The 24,169-nt window shown below is 41.3% G+C and overlaps 1 protein-coding gene across 1 annotated transcript; it reads left to right on the forward strand.

Moving 5' to 3' along the window:
- Window positions 1-4,400: 4,400 nt before the first annotated feature.
- On the forward strand, window positions 4,401-21,730 carry LOC116409845 (NXPE family member 3-like). The gene is made up of 6 exons (XM_031899577.1): window positions 4,401-5,774; window positions 8,110-8,613; window positions 11,330-11,550; window positions 14,144-14,217; window positions 19,045-19,251; window positions 21,127-21,730. Exons 1-6 carry the CDS (start codon window positions 5,718-5,720, stop codon window positions 21,657-21,659), a joined length of 1,596 nt encoding a protein of 531 aa, XP_031755437.1. The 5' UTR covers window positions 4,401-5,717; the 3' UTR covers window positions 21,660-21,730.
- The last annotated feature ends 2,439 nt before the right edge of the window (window positions 21,731-24,169 follow it).

Below are 24,169 nucleotides of genomic sequence, written 5' to 3' on the forward strand. Positions count from 1 at the left end.
CTCCCCCTGAGTCAGTTCCATAAGAATTTCAGCAGTTTTATACACTTACTTTTAGTTTAAAGGAAAATCCAGACTTGCTTTGGTCTCTGCCCGTCTAGCGGATAAAGAACAGAAAAGTGCAGCGTGTTCTCTCTCCAGCGAGATTCATCGACTTGGTGCTGTGTAACGTTATTGTACTGTAGTCTCTTATAGAAGAATGAGGATTCCTGAGAGAGAGAACAAGAGACAATCTGTTGGGAATTTGCAATTAACTTGTTAGTAAGAAAAGCTTAATCAAATCTCCAAAGTAAAGGGAGACTTACCATAACTAGTACTGGTCTTAACCAACACCCTTTTGGGGCGATACCAGCAGAGAACCCACTACACCAAGGAACTGAGGCTACACAGGTAGATGCACCTAAATAGATTAGTCAACTCATCAACTTGGGTCAGTCATAAGGTCAAGGCAACTATACATGATCAGGAAACAACCAAAAAACAACCAAAAAGTAGTCTTGAGTGGGACCTGAACAGAACGTACAAAGACGGGTCTTAGAAAGCAAAAAGTACACCAAACCCATTGGCGCCAAGATTTGACCGGTATCAAAATGCACCCACCTACATCACTAAGAGCAACCCTAGTATGTATAGGCATGTAGGCAAAGGGACGGACGCTTACCAGAATGCACTTGGGGACCAACGCAACTAGGGATTGTGCTGGTGTTAAGGACTTTAGGGTAGAGGAGCCCGTAAACTGCCAGGAGTAACTTTTAGGTGTAGCAGGAGAGCCCTGCTGACCCCAGTATTGACCGACGCCCTTTCTGTGGTGGAGCGGACAGGGATCCTACACACGGCCAAGGTATTCTGGTGAACGCAGTACAAGAAGGGATCAAGTGGAGGCGTAGTCAAGTCAGGCAAAAGTCGGTAGCAGGCAGCAGAGAATCGTGAGTCAACAGTCAAAACACCAGCGAGGCAAACAAAATAAGGCTTTAGCAAGGATCAGAATACAAAAACGAACCAGAAACCACTTTTAAGTTCAAATTTGGTGCCAAAAGTGACGTTGCATCAAATTGGGCGCGGTCACGTCAAAAAAAGGGTGCAATCACGTCAAATTGGGCGCAGTTGCGTAAAAAAAGGCACGGTCATGTAAAAAAAAAATAGACGTGGGTGACAGAAAAGACACGGGTGATAAAAAAAATTGCATATGCATTTCGAGAATTTTTCGCCGTTTCAAGAATTTTCTTGCCGTTTCGAAACTTTTATGGCGAAGCGAAACGGGACAGATTCACTCATCACTATTCATTAGTGATAGATGAAATGTTTTGCCAGGCATGGATTCGCGGTGAATTTCTGCATTTCTCCATTGGCAGATTGTTTCATGAAACGGATGAAAAAATTAGCCGAGGAAAAATTTGCTGCACATCCAAAAATTGTCGCCGGCGTCAAAAAAGAATAGTCGCGTGCGTCAAAAGAATAGCCGTGCGACGAAATAATAGCCGCGGGCAACAAAATAATAGCCGTGGGCGACAAAAGAATAGCCGTGCGACGAAATAATAGCCGCGGGCGACAAAAGCATAGCCGTGCGACAAAATAATAGCCGCGGGCGACAAAATAATAGCCGTGCGACAAAATAATAGCCGCGGGCGACAAAAGAATAGCTGTGCGACAAAATAATAGCCGCGGGCGACAAAATAATAGCCGTGCGACAAAATAAAAGCCGCGGGCGACAAAATAATAGCCGCGGGCGACAAAAGAATAGCTGTGCGACGAAATAATAGCCGCGGGCGACAAAAGAATAGCCGTGCGACAAAATAATAGCCGCGGGTGACAAAAGAATAGCCGTGTGACAAAATAATAGCCGCGGGCGACAAAAGAATAGCTGTGCGACAAAATAATAGCCGCGGGCGACAAAATAATAGCCGTGCGACAAAATAAAAGCCGCGGGCGACAAAATAATAGCCGCGGGCGACAAAAGAATAGCCGTGCGACGAAATAATAGCCGCGGGCGACAAAAGAATAGCCGTGCGACAAAATAATAGCCGCGGGTGACAAAAGAATAGCCGTGTGACAAAATAATAGCCGCGGGCGACAAAATAATAGCCGAAACGGGGAAGCGAAACGGAACAGATTCGCTCATCACTACTATAATGCCTGCAGCATTATCTCAAAGAGACCATGTTATGATCACTGTTCCCCAAATGCCCCCCCCCACAAATGTTAGAGATGAGTTCAGTGTTATTAAATATCACCAGGTCCAAATTATTCTTAGTAGGTCCTAAAAATTCCTAGTAGGTTGTTAAACCGCCTGAAATAAAGAGTTTTTACGGAATTCTTTTACTGTAGCAATAAATGTATTTGCCTTACAGTACAAATAAGGGTGTGAGTGCATGTTTTCTACATGCATTTGTTATAGCAAAACAGTATGGGAAAAGGAATTGCCTTAATAAATCACTGCCTTCAAGGAAAACAGGAAAATTGCCAAATTTGGGTTTCTGTGGAAAAGTTACCCTTTGTTTCAGTTTGTTTCCAGTATCTGCCTTGACTAGGCAATCTCTTAGGTTTCTGGCTCTTTCCTAAGCCAACATGGAAGGTCATTGGAGGCTTGGTGTATCTGGTAGGCAGGATTGTAAAATAGTTCAACGTTTCAGTAGAACGTTCCCTATCTGGTTACTGGCTATGCTGTATGTATTTACAAAGAACATCTTATAGTTTTTTTTCTCATTTGGGGTATTTTTTGAAGGAGAAATTCTTCATATTTTTGCAGTTTGCTTCCATTAGGCTGCCATGTAGTACATCTGTAGGCTAACCCATTGTTCAAATCTAAGCCCTCCTAGTTTCCCTCCCCTTTCCCCTCACTATATTATACTGTGTAACACTATTCACTTGTTAAAGAGCCCCAAGCTCTAACTTTTCTGTTTGAGCTACAGTAAATATTGTTCTGTATACACTGTGTAACCCCTGGTAGGTTGGGTCTACTAACTGTATAGAACCCTCCCCACAAAAGGTATTATACACATTGGGCACTATGTACTTGAGCACTCCATACTATTGAGCACTCCATACTATTGAGCACTCCATACTATTGAGCACTCCATACTACTGAGCACTCCATACTACTGAGCACTCCATACTACTGAGCACTCCATACTATTGAGCACTCCCTATTATTGAGCACTCTATACCCTGAGGTCTTCAGGTGAACCTCAGACCTACCATTTTTGTGGACAATGCAAACTAAAACATTATGAACAAATCGTCAACAAGTGTTTCTTTGATATTTTCCTACTAAATATCAAATTCCTATAGGAAACCATCCCATCCATCAAACAAACAGAGAAACAGCTTAAAGATACCCTGAAAGGAGAGGAACTAGAAGCTCTTCTTACCTGCACAGAGGAGGCAATTGGCAAATATCAGAGGGCAGTGGAGGAACGTACTAAATCCAAGTTCTAGATGGGCACCAAGGATTATAGAGCGGGATATGTATACCAATGGAGCGGTAAAGGCAGAAGTGGAAGGAAGCAGCCAAACATCCCATGTTACCCTCAGAGAGGAACACAGAAACACCATATTCCGGCAAGAAAACAACTGAGCCGGCAAACTCCAGGCGGATATGTATGTGTGTATGTATAACTTTATTTATAAAGCGCTACAAGGATATGCAGCATTGTACAATCTTACAAAATACACAATTCCCTCACTATATTATACTGTGTAACACTATTCACCTTAGACTTGTCAAAGGGCCCCAAGCTCTAACTTTTCTGTCTGCGCTACAGTAAATACTGTTCTGTATACACTGTGTAACCCCTGGTAAGTTGGGTCTACTCACTGTACAGAGCCCTACCCACAAAAGGTATTTTATACATTGAGAACTCCATACTTGAGCACTCCATACCCTGAGGTCTTCAGGGGAACCTCAGACCTACTATTTTTGGGAAAATAGAAAAACAGCTCAAAGATACCCTGAAAGGAGAGGAACTAAAAGCCCTCCTTACCTGCAAAGAGGAGGCAATCGGCAAATATCAGAGGGCAGTGGAGGAACGTGCTAAATCCAAGTTCTAGATGGGCATCAAGGATTATAGAGCGGGAAATGTATACCAATGGAGCGGTACAGGCAGAAGTGGAAGGAAGCTGCCAAACATCCCATGTTACCCTCAGAGAGGAACACAGAAACACCATATTCCGGCAAGAAAACAACTGAGCCGGCAAACTCCAGGCGGATATGTATGTGTGTATGTATAACTTTATTTATAAAGCGCTACAAGGATATGCAGCATTGTACAATCTTACAAAATACACAAGTCCCTCACTATATTATACTGTGTAACACTATTCACCTTAGACTTGTCAAAGGGCCCCAAGCTCTAACTTTTCTGTCTGCGCTACAGTAAATACTGTTCTGTATACACTGTGTAACCCCTGGTAAGTTGGGTCTACTCACTGTACAGAGCCCTACCCACAAAAGGTATTTTATACATTGAGAACTCCATACTTGAGCACTCCATACCCTGAGGTCTTCAGGGGAACCTCAGACCTACTATTTTTGGGGAAATAGAAAAACAGCTCAAAGATACCCTGAAAGGAGAGGAACTAAAAGCCCTCCTTACCTGCAAAGAGGAGGCAATCGGCAAATATCAGAGGGCAGTGGAGGAACGTGCTAAATCCAAGTTCTAGATGGGCATCAAGGATTATAGAGCCGGAAATGTATACCAATGGAGCAGTACAGGCAGGAGTGGAAGAAAGAGGCAAACATCCCATGTTACCCTCAGAGAGGAACACAGAGACACCATATACAAGAAAACAACTGAGCACTCCATACCCTGAGGTCTTCAGATGAACCTCAGACCTATTATTTTTGTGGAAATAGAAAAACAGCTTAAAGTTACCCTGAAAGGAGAGGAACTAAAAGATCTCCTAACCCGCACAGAGGAGGCAATCGGCAAATTTCAGAGAGCAGTGGAGGAACGTACTAAATCCAAGTTTTAGATGGGCATCAAGGATTATAGAGCTGGGAATGTATACCAATGGAGTGGTGAACCTCAGAACTACTATTTTTGTGGACAATGCAGAGTAGAACATTATGAACAAATGGTCAACAAGTGTTTCTTTGATATTTTTCTATTAGATATCAAATTTCTATAGTAACCCATCCCATCCATCAAATAGAAAAACAGCTTAAAGATACCCTGAAAGGAGAGGAGCTAAAAGCTCTCCTTACCTGCACAGAGGAGGCAATCGGCAAATATCAGAGGGCAGTGGAGGAACGTGCTAAATCCAAATTCTAGATGGGCACCAAGGATTATAGAGATATGGGGGGAGGGGGCAGATAAAGCACCAATGCAAGAAGAAGGAACCCCGGCTGCTACAGGGATCTTCATCCAGTGAATGGGGGGAGACAGCAACCAGCCAGGGGGTCAAGGCAAATCCAGCAGGCACATTAGTATATCATTTATCCAATACCATAATTACTAATACGCAGATATCAGTGTGGCTTATCCTTTAGCCTAGTCAATATAGTTGACACATTTAATCTTGAAACTCACATACCAGGATTGTGTGACACAGAGGCAGGTACAGGCTCTTCAGCTGCACTGCGTATGCGATTGGCCGGGGTGTGTTACCGACTGTTATCTGTCTGACAGCACCTGGGAGTAACTTACTAACATATCAGATAGAACTTAGCACTCAGGCATTCCTACTGCTTATATATAGATATATGTATCTGCTCCTGAACCATGAAGCGCTCTCTCTTCTACATTGTATCCGGCTGCACTCTGTGGGTTATCCTTATGGTAAGTAACTTTTATATAGATATATATATATACTGTATATGTGTGTGTGTGTGTGTGTGTGTGTGTGTGTGTGAATGTGTGTATATGTGTGAGGTTGTGTATATGTGTGTGTGTTTGTGTGTGAGTGTGTGTATGTATGTGTGTCTGTATATGTGTGTGTATATGTGTTAGTATGTGTATATGTGTGTGTGTTTATATGTTTGTGTGCATGTGTGAGTGAGAGAGTGTGTGTATATGTGTGTGTGTGTATATGTGTGAGTGTGTGTAAGTGTCTGTATGTGTGTGTGTGTGTGTGTGTATGTGTGAGTGTGTGTGTGTGTCTATGTATGTGTGTATATGTGTGAGTGTGTGTAAGTGTGTCTATGTATGTGTGTATATGTGTTAGTGTGTGTAAGTGTGTCTATGTATGTGTGTATATGTGTGAGTGTGTGTGTCTATGTATGTGTGTGTATATGTGTGAGTGTGTGTAGGTGTGTCTATGTATGTGTGTATATGTGTGTGTGTGTGTAAGTGTGTATATGTATGTGTGTATATGTGTGAGTGTGTGTAAGTGTGTCTATGTATGTGTGTATACGTGTGAGTGTGTGTAAGTGTGTCTATGTATGTGTGTATATGTGTGAGTGTGTGTAAGTGTGTCTATGTATGTGTGTATATGTGTGTGTGTGTGTAAGTGTGTATATGTATGTGTGTATATGTGTGAGTGTGTGTAAGTGTGTCTATGTATGTGTGTATGTGTGTAAGTGTGTCTATGTATGTGTGTATATGTGTGAGCGTGTATAAGTGTGTCTATGTATGTGTGTATATGTGTGAGTGTGTGTAAGTGTGTCTATGTATGTGTGTATATGCGTGTGGGAGTGTGTTAGTGTATATGTGTGTGTGTGCATGTGTGTTAGTGTATATGTGTCTATGTGTGATATAAAAATCAAACCTGTCTAATCAACAACTGTTCAATTTTTGGCCAGTCTCCATCCCATACTGGGGCAAATTGGTCTGAAGGGCCTGAATCAGCAGATAAAAGGTGCCCATACACTATACGTCCCGCTGTTTGACTCGCTCACATTTGACACGACCGAGACTTTTTTTTTTGACGTGCGACTAGTTTTTCCACTGTGAATTTTCGCGGACGTTTGGCGAAACAATTTGCCAATAGCGAAATGCAGAAATTCACTGCGAATCCATGGCTGGCCAAAAAAATCGCTCATCCCTTACCATAACACATAAATAGTGATGAGCGAATCTGTTCCGTTTCGCTTCGCCGAAAAATTCGCGAATCTTTCAAAAGATCCGCGAAACGGCGAAAAATTCACGAAACGGCGAAAATGTCGTGTGACAAAAAAATTGTCGCATGCGGCTATTGTTTCGTCGCACGCAGCTATTATTTTGTCGCCCGCGGCTATTGTTTCGTTGCCCGCGGCTATTGTTTCGTCGCCCGCGGCTATTGTTTCGTCGCCCGTGGCTATTGTTTTGTCGCACGGCTATTGTTTCGTCACACGCGGCTATTGTTTCGTCGCCCGCGACTATTGTTTTGTCGCACGGCTATTGTTTCGTCGCCCGCGGCTATTGTTTGTCGCCCATGGCTATTGTTTTGTCGCACGGCTATTGTTTAGTCGCACGCGGCTATTATTTTGTCGCGCGGCTATTGTTTTGTCGCCTGGCTATTGTTTCGTCGCACGCGGCTATTATTTTGTCGCCCGCGACTATTCTTTTTTGACGCCGGCGACAATTTTTGGACGTGCGGCTAATTTTTCCGCGGCGAAATTTTTCATCCGTTTCGTGAAACAATCCGCCAATGGCGAAACGCGGAAATTCGCCGCGAATCCATGCCTGGCGAAACTTTTTGCCCATCACTACACATAAATACTCTCTAATGAAACATGTTCTTATACCACGGTGCCGCATTTCCAACATAATTCAAGCATCACTGTGGTCATTAGTATTACTGAGCGAATTCATTCGGCAGGAATTCTCAGCAAAATTCCGCCTTTCATATTGGCAAATTGTTTGGCAAAACTTCCTCAAAATTTTTCGGGAATTTTTTGGTCTCTAAACCGTTGATATCACATAAATGAATGTTCATTAGATCAACACCACTAATGTTCTGTGCAGGTCCCTATTCACCCCCCAGTCATGGTCCCTGTCACTCCATCTGCTTCCTCAGGCTCACTTATTTGGGGCCCCTGGGCTGTCTGGAGAACAGGAAGATAATGGTTGAACTACACAACCACAGATTTACATATAGAGACACTCAGGAAACAGATTTTTATCTTGAGATGTTTTTGTAGGGCAGAGGAATATACTGCATTCCATTTCTATTTTTAACCCCAAACTGTCTCAGTTCTTCTACAGATTTACACAAACAGAATCTTACATCAGACACTACCCCCATGAGATCCATGAAGATACACAGTCAGGATCTTCTCCAGCTCCAGCTCCATCCCCTGAAGATAAAGAGCTGCAGAACTTGCTGAGAATGACAGCATGGAACATTGCTCCACTCCCTGGTGACTTCCAGCTTTCCACAAGTCATAGTAATTCTTCCTACACGTTACTGCACCCCCGTTCCACCTATACCATGGGAGAAACCATAGAAGTTCTAATCACAGCCAAGGACCACAAAGGTCGCCCAAAGACATATGGTGGAGATTTCTTTAATGTGAAACTTTACTCTACCAGTATGAAAGCTGGAGTCAGTGGATCTGTCAAAGACCATAACGATGGGACCTACACAGCAACGTTTCTTCTTGTCTGGCCAGGAGAGACGAAGATCTCAGTTAGACTTATGCATTCAAGTGAGGCCATTGCTATTCTACATGAGAAGAGAGACTCACGTCCAGACAAGGTATGAGGTTATGAGCTTCCATGTCTTTCTTTTGACCGCTATTTGATAGCCTTTGTTTCTGAAACCCACCCTTTCCACACATGTTCTCATTGTCCTTTACTGGAATTTCCTGGGTACTAGATAGATCTTTAGACCTGAAACACACATGCATCTAGCTATTGACTTTAATGGCAATTGTTCGTCAGTGAGTAACTGATCCACCAGGGCTTTTGTGTGTCTTCTCATGTAATATGTTTTGGTAGTAAATATGTTTGCCATACTATTCACTGCAGATTAACTGGAAACTTCATAGTATTCATAGCAAATCTAAATATGGGAAGATGGGTTAGAAGTGGGCAGCCCCTGAGACACTCCTATCTCACTCTGTGGGCAGGGTAACACATTTTTTACGCTGTTTTTTGTGCAAAAACTTGGCGTTTTTGTAGTGACAATTTGATAAAGTCGAGTTTTTGAAGTGACAACTGAAAAAATGTACCATAAAAAATAAAAGCTGTACATTTGGTAATAAGATTGTTTGTCATAATCTTGAGATAAGAGGGGCACACTTACTAAGCAATTTTGAGAAAAATTAAAAAAAATTTTACTTCTAGATATTTTCGAGATTTACGAATGGGTTTTTGCCAGTACTCATTTTTTCTGATATTGTCAAAAAAATTTGAGTTTTGGAAAAAAATAACTCCATAATTTGTGATCTGTCGAATACCACTGAGCCCTATGGAGGCTTAGAATAGTAGATGAATAGAATAGTCAGTGACAGCTAGTGATGAGCGAAACAGCAAGAAAATTTGTGAAACGGTGAAAAATTTGCGTAACACATTTGTTGCGCGATTTTTCTTGTTGCCCACATCTTTTTTGTCCCCCGTGTCTATTCTTTTGTCGCCCACGGCTATTTTTTTTGTCTCCCACGCTTTTTTTACGTGACTGTGCCTTTTTCTTGCGCGGCCACGCCTTTTTGACACAACTGTACCCGATTTGACACCCCCTTTTATTGAAGCGACCGTGCCCAATTTGCCGTGCGACAAAAAAAAACAAAAAAACAAGCAACAAATTTTCCTGCGGCAAATTTTCACAGAAGTTTCGTGAAACAATTCGCCAATGGAGAAATGCGGAAATTCGCTGCGAATCCATGCATGGCGAAAAAAAAATTCCCTCATCACTAGTGACAGCCTGTTCTTGACACATTTTCAAGGAGAAGTTAATTCCATCAATATTTTATATAATATTTTAATATGTTCATGTAAAATTTTACCAATAGATTTAGCAATACTTTTGGCTCCAAAAAGTTAATTCAAATCAATGTTTTCTGTTTCACCCAGTTTAAAGGGGAAGTTAATGCTATCATAGTTTTCAGTTTCACTCAGTTTCAAGGAGAAGTTAATCCCCTCATTGTTTTCTGTTTCCCCCAGTTTCAATTGGAAGTTAATCAGCATTTTCTATTGCACACATTTTCAAGGGGAAGTCAATTCCATCATTGTTTTCTATTCCACCCAGTTTCAAGTGAAACTGAAACACATTATTGTTTTCCAAGTATGAGCGCCAATGCTCCTAAAATGGCTGCCAGAGCAATTTCGGTTTGGGAAAAATAAAAAGGATTCATCGATATGAATGTCCATGTAAACTCGAATGTTTCAAGTTTTACCAATACTTTGGGCTCCAAAAATTGTCTAATGTAAACTCGAAATTTTCGTACAAACAATTCAAGCATTATCGTGACATTTTATAAATACAACAATGATCAAGTTTAATTTGAATTTATATAGGGGCACATTTACTAACCCACGAACGGGCCGAATGCGTCCGATTGCGTTTTTTTCGTAATGATCGGTAATTTTGCGATTTTTTCGTATTTTTTGCGATTTTTTCGGCGTCTTTACGATTTTTGCGTAAAAACGCGAGTTTTTCGTAGCCATTACGAAAGTTGCGCAAAGTCGCGATTTTTTCGTAGCGTTAAAACTTGCGCGAAACGTTTCGCCTTTTAAGTTTTAACGCTACGAAAAAGGCGCGACTTTGCGCGCAAGTGTTAACGCTACGAAAAAATCGCGACTTTGCGCAACTTTCGGAATGGCTACGAAAAACTTGCGTTTTTACGCAAAAATCGTAAAGACACCGAAAAAATCGCAAAAAATACGAAAAAATCGCAAAATTACCGAAAAAGTCGCAAAATGTTCGTTTCCAATCGGAATTTTTCCAATTTGGATTCGAAATCGTGTCTTAGTAAATCAGCCCCATAGTGTTGAGTTTATACGACTTTCAAACCCAGAAAAAGAATAATTTCAGTAAATCAGCCCCACAGTGTCTGGTTCCCCCTGAATCTTAATAACCTTCATAAATACAAAGGTTGCTTACTTGTCTAACACCATTGGCAAGAGGGCCATGGTTGAACTTGATGGACAGGTGTATTTTCAAATCAAATGAATTTCTAAAACACTCAAAGCTTTGAGTAACTGACCTGTTCTTTGAAGATAATTCCAAAATGAGTCCGCCATATGTAATGGTCAAGCCAAGCAGCATGGTTGATTGGTTTTCAGCAGGAAAACATTTTTATGTTGAACCAAAGTACAGAATACACCCCATGCACTGAGCAATCAGCATCTGGATTGTTGGAGTCTTTGAACAAGTATGGTAAGCAGTTTAGCTGTAGAAAAATAGGATTGGTTGCTCTGGCTATCTTGGATAGAACATACCTATAGTTTCTAATATATTATCTTTTGGGCAGATATACTTCCGTGGACACTTTGAATTAAATGGAACCAGAGAAGTGGTGGAGTGTAACTTTGACCTCCCTGGACGTGATGTTTGTGAATATTACGACGCAGGCAGCGGTGAGAAGTGGGTGTGCCTCCGGCCGAAGACCCTCCCTTGTAACTCATATCGGGAACACTCCGCAGGGGGCAGTCGTGACATCCTCAACGATAAGGAGATGGAATTCCTCTCAATGTAAAAGATCCAAATATTCCCATTCTTCCTCTACGGAAATCATATAATGTTCTCTGAAAGATCAACTGATGCTGGATCCACATAAGATATAATAGATGTAGGCACTGTATGATTATATAAACAAAATATGTATTGCAATGAAAGGAAATGCTTGGAGATAAATGAATGTATGAAGGGGGATATAGTATTGCAGAGCCATCAGCATGATCATAGGGGCACATTTTTGAATGTTCGAGTCTATGGGCCTCGGACCTTCGTATCCCAAAACCACATGAGAGTTCCCAAACTCTTCTTAAGAATAACACGATTCATGTAAATTGGGTTTTTCTTTTCCCTGACCAAAAAACAAAAGCCCCGTATTGGTCCTTAGCTCAGAGGTCGATGTATTTTATCTCAGGGCTAAATCTTCTAGTCATTGGGGTCATTTATGAAGACAGAAGTGTAAGAGCACAGGCCTTAGTGGTCATGCAGAAAGAACTTTTGGCTGCACTCTACACTTTGCAATGGACTCTGAAGTGAGGTGTAGGGATGAGCGATTCTGTCCTGTTTCGTTTCGCCATGAAATTCCCGAAACGGCAAGAAAATTTGTGAAAAGGCGAATAAGTAGCGAAATGCATTTGTTGCACAATTAATTATTTGTCGCCCTCGTCTATTTTTGTCACCCGCATCTATTTTTTGTCGCCCGTGTTTTTTGACCCGACTGTGCCCAATTTTGTTGCGACTGCGCCTTTTTTTGACGCGTCCACACCTTTTTTTTACATGAAACAGCAAGAAAATTCGCAAAACGGTGAATAAATTAGCAAAACGCATTTGTTGCGTGATTTTTTTTGTCGCCTGTGTCTACTTTTGTCACCCGCGTATATTTTTTGTCGCCCCTGTTTTTATTGCGACCACGCCCAATTTTGTTGTGACCGTGCCTTTTTCGACGCGTCCACTGGTTTTTTTTAACGTGACTGCGCCTTTTTTTGACAGGACTGCGCCCAATTTGACGCGCAACAGGAAATAATAATTTGCACAACAAATTTTTCACTGCAAATTTTCATGGAAGTTTCGAGAAACAATTTGCCAATGGCGAAATGCGGAAATTTGCTGTGAATCCATGCCTGACGAAAAAATGATTTCATCACTAGTGAGGTGCAGAGCACAGTACCGGCTGGCCCCACTACCTCCTGTTTCCACTGCCACTTCCTCCCTTGAGTGTCTAAATGATGCACTGGTTACGGAATGGGTTGGGGTTGGACAGCAGGTCTCTGTGCTTCGAAACAGAGCTCCAATATTGCAGCAAATTATCTAGGCTGGAAGGAAGGGTACAAAGAGCAAAAACATGGCGGAACATACTTTTTTTTGCACTTTTCACTTAGTCTTCCAAGTCGTAACAGAGACATGGTAAAAAAACAACAACATATATGCATTAGAACATAACCAATAAAGCTGCTCATTCAAAGCAAATGAAATTAACTGGATCAGCGCTCATATAGACATTATCCCAAATAAATAATCTCAATAACATAATGTCCTCTCCTACATGTATTACAGACTTTATTGCTTCTTAGTAGTGATGAGCGAATCTGTCCCGTTTTGCTTTGCCATAAAATTGACAAAACGGCGAAAAATTTGCGAAACGCATTTGTCGCTCAATTTTTTCACCCGCGACTTTTTTGTTGCCCGCTTCTATTTTTTTGTTGCCCGTGCTTTTTGTTGACGCGCAGCAAAAAAATTTTCACAGAAGTTTTGCAAATCAATTCGCCGATGGCGAAATGCGAAAATTTGCTGCGAATCCATGCCTGGCGAAAAAATTCGCTCATCACTACTTGTTAGTACCCTTTCAGACTACTCAACCTAAACTTGATAAATATACAATTTCTTTGCATTTTGGGAATCAAAAAGTAAATTACCAAGAACAAGATACACACAATTGTGATTCTTTGGCATGACATGTTTCGAGTCCAATTAGCCAATACAGGAAGTGACAACATAGAAAGACACACCCCAACAGATTAACCCAATAAGTGAAGGTGTATATGCCTTGGGATTATCCATTAAGTTCAAAAATTCATAAAAAACATAAAGTCCATTTTTGTGATGACTAACACCCAGCTTTCATTGGTAAAACATCCATCCCAGGTTACCAAAGTAACCTGTAGGTACTACCACGGTCAAGGCCTACCTAATAGCAGGGTACAAAGGACCCCAAAAAGAATTACTTGACATAGTCCTACACCATGTAGCCTTTTCTTGGTAACTGACTATTTGATTCCTGTTTGAATTGACACCGTAGACAGAGGTATATGAAAAGAATTGGTGTCTATAAGGTTTTTTTGAACCTAAGGGGCAGATTTATCAAAATGTGAGTTTAGGGCTTAATACATAAAAACTCGCCCACTATTCATTCCTGTGGGATTTTTACAAGAATAGTTATCATTGGGTGAACGTTAGAACTCACCTTTTGATTAATAGACTTCTAAAAATCCCATGGGAATGAATAGAACGTGCGTGAGTTTTTATGTATTAAGCCCTAAACTCAAATTTTGATAAATCTGCCCCTAAGTGGTTGGTCATTATTCCAATATTCCAATTTCTTTTCTTTTAACAGGTCTTTTACTGACCAGGAAATTCCGACTAATCTGAAACCACTGCAAGTACTTCCCAACAAAAGCAGCAGGAACAGTAAGTCATTTGGCCTAGATACTTGCTGATATCTTTGGGTCAAATTCATGTAGAATCCAGTAGAATAGCTTCAATTTAAGGCAATTTGGACAATGTGAAATTATGAGGAAGCCACAGAAGCTTGGTGAGAATGCAATGAAGTTCACTCTACCAATATAGATGTAAAACTATAGGGCCCATTCACTAACCATTGAGATTTTTTTTCTTAAATTGGATTTTAGCACTAAAAATTTTTTTTTGAGATTTACTATGGGTCTGAATGGCTAAAAATCCTAATCCTGATTCACCAGGTAAAATTTGAGTTCATGAAGAAGTCAGTGTCAGAGTTCCCTTCACTTTCATGGAACATCCTTCTTTTGTCTCAAAACGTTAGAGGTTTTTGGATTTTTTTGTACTGGTTTTTGTGCGACAATTTGAAAAAGTTAAAGTTTCGGGACACGGGAAAAGTTTCTAGCACTGACTTTTCCTATCGTATTTTTTTAGTAAATGTTAGACATTTGAGCATACTGATTTCGTCGAATTTGAAATTTTGAACAAATTAGAAATTAGTAAACCTGCCCATAGGGGGCAGATTTATCAACAATTGAAAGCAACTTTTCTACCTCAAATCAAATTTTTGATTCACCAGGTAAAATTTGAGTTTATGTCAGTGTCAGAGGTCTCTTCACTTTCATAGAAGATTCTTCTTTTGTCTCAAAATGTTAGAGGTTTCTGATTTTTTACACTGGTTTTTGTGCAACAATTTGAAAAGGTTGAAGTTTCGGGACACAACTCGAAAAATTTTCTCTCACTGACTTTTCCTATCGTATTTTTTTTAGTAAAGGTTAGACATTCAAGGATTTTAGTTTTGTCAAGTTTGAAATTTGAAAAAAAAAAATGGAAATTAGTAAACCTGCCCCTAGGGGGAGAGATTTATCAACAATCGAAAGCAACTTTTTACATCAAATCAAATTTTTGATTCACCAGGTAAAATTTGAGTATATGTAGAAGTCAGTGTCAGAGGTCCCTTCACTTTTATAGAAGATACTTCTTTTGTCTCAAAACATTAGAGGTTTAGGGATTTTTTATACTGTTTTTTTGCCACAATTCAAAAAAATGTAAGTTTTGGGACACAACTTGAAAAATTTTAGCTTTCTGCGACTTTTTCTTGCACTGACTTTTCCTATAGGATTTTTTTAATAAATATTAGACATTCGAGGATATAAGAGATGTAGTGAGGAGCAGAGGAATGGGGGGCTTTGAAGGTTAAGAGAAGAAGTTTGTAAGATATTCTTTGTTTACTAGGGAGCCACGATAAGGCCTTTAGCAGGGGAAGGGCCTGAACTCTCCTGGATGAGAGGAGGAGAATTCTGGCAGCAGTGTTTAATATAGACTGTAGGGGGGAAAGATGGGAGTTAGGGAGGCCGGTTAGCAGCAGGTTACAGTAGTCCAGTCGGGATAGGATGAGCGCGTGCATGAGCAGCTTAGCTGTTACAGTAGAAAGAAAGGGACGGATTTTGGCAATATTGCGTAAGAAAAAGTGACAGGTTTTGACAGTGGTGTTAGTATGGTCAGAGAAGGAGAGACTGGAGTCAAAGATCACCCCCAAACAACGCATGGAATTGACAGGGTTGATGAGGGTGCCTTCAATAGGGATAGAAAAGGGGGGGTAGGACCAAGCTTAGGCGGAAAGATCATTAGTTCAGTTTTTGTTAGGTTCAGTTTGAGGTGGTGTTGGTTCATCCAATTGGAGATAGCCAGGAGGCAGTTAGAGATAGCCAGGAGGCAGTTAGAGATTTGAGTCTCAGTTTCAACTGTTAATGAAGGGGTCGAAAAGTAAATTTGGATATCATCAGCATACAGATGGTATTTGAAGCCAAATGAACGGATAAGATCTCCCAAAGACAGCGTGTAAAGGGAGAACAACAACGGCCCAAGTACAGAGCCTTGGGGTACCCCCACATTAAGTACAGAGCCTTGGGGTACCCTCACATTAAGAGGAACTGGAGATGAGTTTTTGTTAGCATAGGAGACAGTGAATGAACAGTTAGAGAGGTAGGAAGAGATCCAGGATGCAGCCTGACTACGGAGACCAATCGAATGCAGAATTTGCATTAGGAGGGAGTGGTCAACTGTATCAAACGCAGCCGATAGATCTAGGAGGATTAGTACAGAAAAGTGACCATTGGCTTTGGCAACCTGAAGATCGTTTGTAACTCTGCACAACGCGGTCTCAGTAGAGTGCGCAGGCCGAAAACCAGATTGCAGAGGGTCTAGTAAATTATGGTCATTGAGAAAGTTAGTGATACGGGAGAAGACAATACGCTCTAAGATTTTGGAGGTAAGCGGTAAAAGCGAGACAGGGCCGTAGTTAGAGAGACAGGACGGGTCCAGTGTGGTCTTTTTAAGGATGGGCTTGACACAGGCCTGTTTGAAAGAAGAGGGGAAACTTCCAGAAGACAGAGAAGAGTTGAAGATGTGAGTAAGAGCTGGAGTAAGCTCAGCAGCACAGTGTTTGAGCAGATAAGAAAGCATGGGGTCTAGAGAGCAAGTGGTGAGCGGAGCCAACAAAAGAAGCCGGGAGACTTCAGAGCCAGTTACGGGACCAAATGAGCTAAGACATGCAGAGGGGGGCTGAGGAAGGAGGAGCTGGTTAGTATTATTAGAGGGGGGAATTTGATTGCGAAAGCAACTTTTTTACCTCAAATCAAATTTTTGATTCACCGGGTAAAATTTGAGTTTATGTCAGTGTCAGAGGTCTCTTCACTTTTACAGAAGATCCTCCTTTTAAACTGGTTTTTGTGCAACAATTTGAAAAGGTTGAAGTTTCGGGACACAACTCAAAAAATTTTCTCTCACTGACTTTTCCTATCGTCTATTTTTTAGTAAATGTTAGACATTTAGTTTAGATATTAGTTTGGTCGAGTTTGAAATTTAAAAAAAAATTGAAATGAGTAAACCTGCCCCTAGGGGGCAGATTTATCAACAATGGAAAACAACATTAAGAACACTAATTCAAATGTGCAAAAACTCAATTCCATTGTTTCAATTTTATTAAGCACAAAAATTAAAAAATACTGTATCTAAAAGCTGTCAAAGACAATGGGGACCATATTTGCAAAATTCAAGCTGTTTTTTCAATTCTACTTTTTAAGGTTAATGAATGAATTAGCTACATTCAAGTTGTTTTTATATGTTTCAAATCATTTCATTTTTCAAATGTTTTTACATTTTTTTTCATAAATAAGTGCAGATTCAGGTTTTGGGGATTTTTTTTTAGAATGAAAGACTCGAAAATTAGAATTCAAAAATAAAAAAATTGACAACTAAAACCAGTCAAGTATCTACAGACCTCAGTGAATGATATATGTGAAATCTTCAAGATATTTAACAATTCCAGTTTTCTTGAATATTTTAAAACTAATGGAATCATGTGATTTCCTTGGAGATCTCATTATTTTCTGAATTAACGCAATCAGGCTTTTCTGATTTGAGTTTTTTGTCAATATGCTAGAGACCAAGAAAAGAAAACTACGAAAAAAAATCAAGTTTATTTGGGTTTTTGTGATCAATTTTCAGAAAAACCTCATATAAAGGACATCTTGTACTCCTCACATTGCTTAGGGGCTGATTTACTGATCCACAAATCCGAATCCCGAATGGGTGAAAATCGGATTGGAAACGAACATTTTGCGACTTTTTCGTATTTTTTGTGATTTTTTCATCACCGTCGCGACTTTTTCGTAGCCGTTACGACTTGTGCAAATAGTTGCGACTTTTTCATAGCGAGTATGACTTTCGTGAATTGTCGTGACTTTTTCATAGCCATTACGACTTTCGCAAATTGTCGCGACTTTTTCATATTGAGCGCGTGAAAATTTCGCGACAATTTGCAAAAAAGTCGCAAAATACCGATCATTACGAAAAAACGCATTCGGGCGCTATTCGGACGTTCGCGGATTAGTAAATGTGCCCCTTAGTAGAGATGAGCGAACTGTTCGCCGGCGAACTAATTCGCGCGAACATCGGGTGTTCGCAAGTCCGCAAATTCGCGAACTTTTGGCGATGTTCGCCATTTTGGGTTCGCCGCGTTTTTTTTGTGCCGCGTTTTTTTGCCTCGGTTTTTTCCGCTGCGTTTTTTCGCTTCGGTTTTTCGCCTTTGCGTATACATAGGAATAGCTTGCGGTTTTTTTTTTGGCGTTATTTTTTGGCATTTTTTTTACAAAGTATTTTTCAGAGAAGTTTTTGCCCTTGATCCCCCTCCTGCATGTCACTGTCCAGGTCGTGGCACCCTTTAAACAACTTTAAAATCAGTTTTCTGGCCAGAAATGGCTTTTCTAGGTTTTAAAGTTTTTTTAAAGTTCGCCTTCCCATTGAAGTCTATGGGGTTCGCAAAGTTCGCGAATATTCGCGAGTTTTGGCGAAAGTCCGCGAACGGGTTCGCGAACATTTTTGGCAATGTTCGCTACATCCCTACCCCTTAGTGTCATTTTCCATTCCTTTTTAGTAGGGATGCACCGAACTCACTTTTTTGGGTTCGGCCAAACCCCCGAACCCACCCTGATGGATTCTGCTGAATCCCAAACCGAATCCATATGCTAATTAGGATTGGAAAAGGTTAACCCCCCTAAAATTTAACCCTTTCCGAATGCTAATTAGCATATGCTAATTTATCCTAATTAGGATTCAGTCCGGCCAGAACCATGGATTTGGCCGAAAACGAATCCATCAAAAAAAGGCTGGATTTGGCCGAACTGAATCCGGGATTCGGTGCATCTCTACTTTTTAGAAATTACATTCATTTTAAGATTGTAAAACATCAATGTAAACTTTATGCCTGTGTTATAGGAACGAGGACAACATGCACTTCTGGGCTTCCAATTCCAAATCCCTCCGGGTTTTATTATCAGGATTTGTGGGAGTCTCTTGTATGTTCCAATCAGCATTTCCCTGATGCTTCCAGCGTAGCCAATTGTCTGGCTGGGAAAAATGTCTACATGTTTGGAGATTCCACCCTGCGCCAATGGTGGAGTTATCTAGTTGACTTAATACCCAGTAAGTAACCTTAACATTTAACCAGTAAGTAGCTACTTATACGCTTTTACATTTTCCCAAACTTGATGTAGCTTTAAAGTGATACTGACATTAAAAAACTACTCTTTACAATTTCTAGGGCCAGATGGATAAAAATGTGAGTTTAGGGCTCAAACATGGGGTCATCAGGAGTCGTCAGCAAACCAGGAATAGGCTATGGTCAGTTGTGATGCCATTGGTTTTCCCTGGGCAGATTATACAAAATGTAACTCTTTCTTGCCAAAACTACCATAGAATAGTGTCACAATCCAATTCACAACTGGCACTTACTTGGCTAGTGATGAGCGAATCTGTTCCATTTTGCTTCGACATAAAATTCACAAAACGGCAAGAAGATTTGCAAAATGGTAAAAAAATTTGTGAAACACATTTGTCGTGCATTTTTTTTGACGCCCGTGTCTTTTTTTGGTTGCCCACGCTTTTGTTTGATGTGACCGCGCCCTTTGTTGATGTGACCAAGCATTTTTTGGACGCAATCGTGCCCAATTTGACACGCAACTAAATTTTTTTACGCGCGGCAAATTTTTCCGTGCCGAATTTTCACGAAACAATTCGCCAATGGCTAGATGTTGAAATTCGCTGCGAATCCATGCCTGGTGAAAAAAAATTGCTCATCACTACTTATGGCTAATGGGCAAACCCAAGAACCCTTTGTGGAACTCTGAGAGAGAAAACCCGGTACCTGCACATAATGGGTAATGAGGGATACACCTCAGGGTGCCCCAATAGGAAATCAGGTTTTTGCAGAAAAAATAAACATAATATAGAGCTTTACAGTCCAGGCAGTCTTCACAGTGGCACCACTCACCTCCTAGATACCAAGCAGCTTGGCAAGGAACAAGGTGGGGTCTCTCTGTGCATTTGCAACTCTAGGACTCACTCAGCAGATACTGTATGTCTCTGGTTTCCTGGGCAGTCCCTCTTTGGCTTGTATTTTCAGATTTCAAATTTGTTATAGCCTCTGGTGGCCCACCCTATTTCTTGGGTGCAAAACCAGGCTTCACCTAGATCAGTGATCCCCAACCAGTGGCTCGTGAGCAACATGTTGCTCACCAACCTCTTGGATGTTGCTCTCAGTGCCCCCAAACCAGGTAGGTCTTTTTGAATTCCTGACTTGGGGGCAAGTTTTGGTTGAATAAAAACAAGATTTGCTACCAAATAAAGCCCCCTCTAAGCTGATAGGGTGCATAGAGGCTGCCTAATAGCCAATCACAGCCCTTATTTGGCACCTCCATGAACGTTTATGGTGCTTGTGTTGCTCTCCAAGTCTTTTTACATTTGACTGTGGCTCACGAGTAAGAAAGGTTGGGGGCCCCTGACCTAGGTCCTCCTCCTTTCTCACATGTACCCTGGAACTCTCAGAAAGCTTCAGTCACTTCTCCTGCTTCCCAGCCAATTGAACTCCTCCTCTATCTGCAACCAGGCCAGATGATGGCAAAAGCAGAGGAGGCTAAGTCACAGGACCTGGTTGGCCTGAAAGAATGCAGGCAGAACTGGAGGAAAAATATACACCTACACAATATCTGGCTGATCTGCTAGATATCCTGATACAAATGCATTACAGAGGGTGTTGATAGAATGTATTTCAAAATGTGTTCCATTTCATGAGCTTTAGAATGTTGACTTCTTTACCAAAGAACTGATAAAATGTAAAGTATATCAAAGTAAGAATGTCATGAACTGAAGAAGATAAAAATCCTTTGTGTCTAAGATTGATGCACCATAAGCCCTTGTGTGGGCTTGGATTATTCTTGAATGGTCAAATGATGAAGCCTATAGATTTTGATAAGATTGTGAACTTTACAATTGAACTATATTCTTTCTTCTAATGTTTAGCCCTCAAAGAGATAGACCTCCATTCGCCATATCATCCAGGTCCCCATCTGGCAACAGATTCAGAACATAATTATCTGGTCCAGTGGAGAGCACATCAGAAGCCCCTGCGCATGGAGAAGACTTGGCTAAGGGAACTTCACTACATTGCATCGGAACTTGACAACCTGGGTGGTCGAAACGGGCTGGTGATTGTTATCAATTGCTGGGCTCATTTCCTCACCTTCCCCATAGAAACATACGTACGACGACTTCGTGGAATCCGAGATGGTGTAAAAAGGTTATTGGAGCTCAACTCTGAAGTCACGATCCTCATTAAATCAGCCAACACTGGTTATCGCTTTGCCCATGCAAGTGATTGGCTCTCTATTCAGCTTGACACAGTGATGAGAGCCATGTTCTCAGACTTGCCAGTCACTATACTGGATGTTTGGCAGATGACTTCCTGCCACCGAGAGCCAGAAAATCTCCATCCGCCAAAAGTCATTGTCAAGAATGAAATCGACTTAATGCTCTCATTCATCTGCCCTTCCTGACACTGGTACTGTCGCCTCTCTGTCTCTCAGATTTTTTTTATGTTGCTCAATAAAGGTGACGTTCTTTTTTAGTCTTGTGTGTACTGCTGTTGGGATGGTGGGGGCTAGTGATGAGCGAATCTGTCCTGTGTTGCTTTTCCGAAAAAATAGGGAACCTTTTAAAAAAAATTCCGAAATGACGAAAATGTTTTGCGTCAAAAAAATGTTGCATGCATCAAAAAAAAAGGCGGACAACAATTTTTTGATTCAGGAAACATTTTATTTTACTCAAGGGACAATTTTTGACACAACAAATTTTGTTGCCCGTTTCATGAAATGGTGAAAAGTAGTGATGGGCAAAATGTTTCGCCAGGCATGGATTCGCCGCGCGTCCAAAAATCGTCACGGACGACAAAAGAATAGCCGAGCGACAAAAGAATAGTTGCAGACGACAAAACAATAGCCGCGGGTGACAAAACAATAGCCGCGGGCGACAAAACAATAGCTGGACGACAAAAGAATAGTCATGGGCGACAAATCAATAGCCGCGGGTGACAAAACAATAGCCGCGGGCGACAAAAGAATAGCTGGACGACAAAAGAATAGTCATGGGCGACAAATCAATAGCCGCGGGCGACAAAACAATAGCCGCAGGCGACAAAAGAATAGCAGGGAGGCAAAAGAATATCAAGGGCGACAAAAGAATAGTCAAGGGCAACAATTTTTTTTGACGTGCATCATTTTCACTATTTCGCGAATTTTTTGCCGATTTGCACATTTTTTGAAAGATTCGCAAATTTTTCGGCGAAGCGGAACGGGACAGATTTGCTCATCACTAGTGAAAAGCAGAAATTCACCACGAATCCGTGCCTGGCGAATTATTTTGCCTATCACTAGTGGTGGCACTCCTTTTACTGAGCACTGAGGTGTTGTGAAAATAAACCACATCGGTAATACTTTGGAAAACTGACAGCCAAATTTTTTGTCAGGCTTGAATTTGTGGCAAAATTCTGTAATCTGCCATTGGCGGATTTTTTGCATGAAACAGACTTAAAAATTTGGCAGATCGAGGAAAAAGTTGTGGGTGTGTAAAAAAAAGTCGCGAGTGGCAAAAAAAATTGGCACCGTAGCCACATTTAACAAATTTTTGCCATTTCACAAAGTTTTTTGCAGTTTTCAGTTTTTGGTGAAGTTAAATGGGAAAGATTAGCCCATCACTACTGTCTGGCACTGGAAATTCTTGGAAATGGCATGCCAACTATTGCAAAGACCCTGATCAGATAGAAATTAGTGATGAGCAAATCTGTCCCGTATCGAATCGCCATAAAATTTGCAAAACGGCAAGAAAATTAGTGAAACGCATTTGTAGCACATTTTTTTTGGCACCCGCGTCTTTTTTGCAGCGCGCATCTTTTTTGGTCGTCTGTATCTTTTTTTTTGTCGCCCACAGGTTTTTTTTACATGACTGCACCCTTATTTGATGCAACCACGCCCAATTCGCTGCAAATCCATGCCTGTCGAAAAAATTTGCTCATCATTAGTAGAAATCACTAATCGGAAAGAAATCACTAGGTTGTGCAGTCTGATCCATTACCTTGCCCAGTTCCATCAGCTGAAGCTCTGGATTCTTGTGAGATAAGACCTGGCAGATCCAGAGCAGCTGAGGGGTAAGCCTATGGCCAAAGGTGTCTGTTATAGGCGGAAGAGTGCGCCTAGACAGGAATCCCTCTAGGGGTTTGGATTGGGCATACATCGACCCCTTCCCCCTCCTGGTTCAAGTAGTCTAATAAACTAGTTGTAGGAAGTATAAGTATGGAAGCAAGGTCCGCTATTTCTGGGCACTGTATGTCAACATAGACCTGGGATGTACCCATTAATGAAGAAGAAATAGGGTGGGCAACATAACAAATGCAATGGCTGGCACCCTGTCTCTCCCCTGAGCAGAAGAGGCTCCTCTGCATGAGTTTGAGAGATCTCTTCCCGAGTGTTCAAGCCAAGATGAGGTGGCCGAGTGGTTAAGGCGATGGCCTACTTATGCATTGTGGTCTTCATGCGTGGATTTGAATCCCGTTGCTGACATTATAACTAGAAATAACTGGTACAAAAAGATCTTTATCTCCAAACTCGTCACCAACTCTATAATCCCACAAATTTGGCAATGAAGCTCTGCCCCCTTTCCTTCCCTTTTCTCTACAACGATGAAGATCTCAAATAGGTGCCTACTGGGCATGCTCACTGCCTCTGCTCCAATAAAAATTAACAAGGCATGCAAAATGGGCACCTATTTGAAGTCATCATAGTCAGAAAGAGAAGGGGTGCCCAGGGAGAAAAAGAGTGTGGAGCCTCATGTGCTAACTGATCTGGTCTGATTTACAGAGCAAATATGCCTACATGTACTACGAGCAGTGTGGCCGTGCAGTCTAAAGCGCTGGATTAAGGCTCCAGTCTCTTCGGGGGCGTGGGTTCCAATCACACCGCTGCCAATCGTTAACAAAAACTTAAAACAACCTAACTGAGGAATGAATCAAACT

This window comes from Xenopus tropicalis, chromosome 3 (assembly GCF_000004195.4).
Source record: "Xenopus tropicalis strain Nigerian chromosome 3, UCB_Xtro_10.0, whole genome shotgun sequence".
Classification (NCBI taxonomy): Eukaryota; Metazoa; Chordata; class Amphibia; order Anura; family Pipidae; genus Xenopus; species Xenopus tropicalis.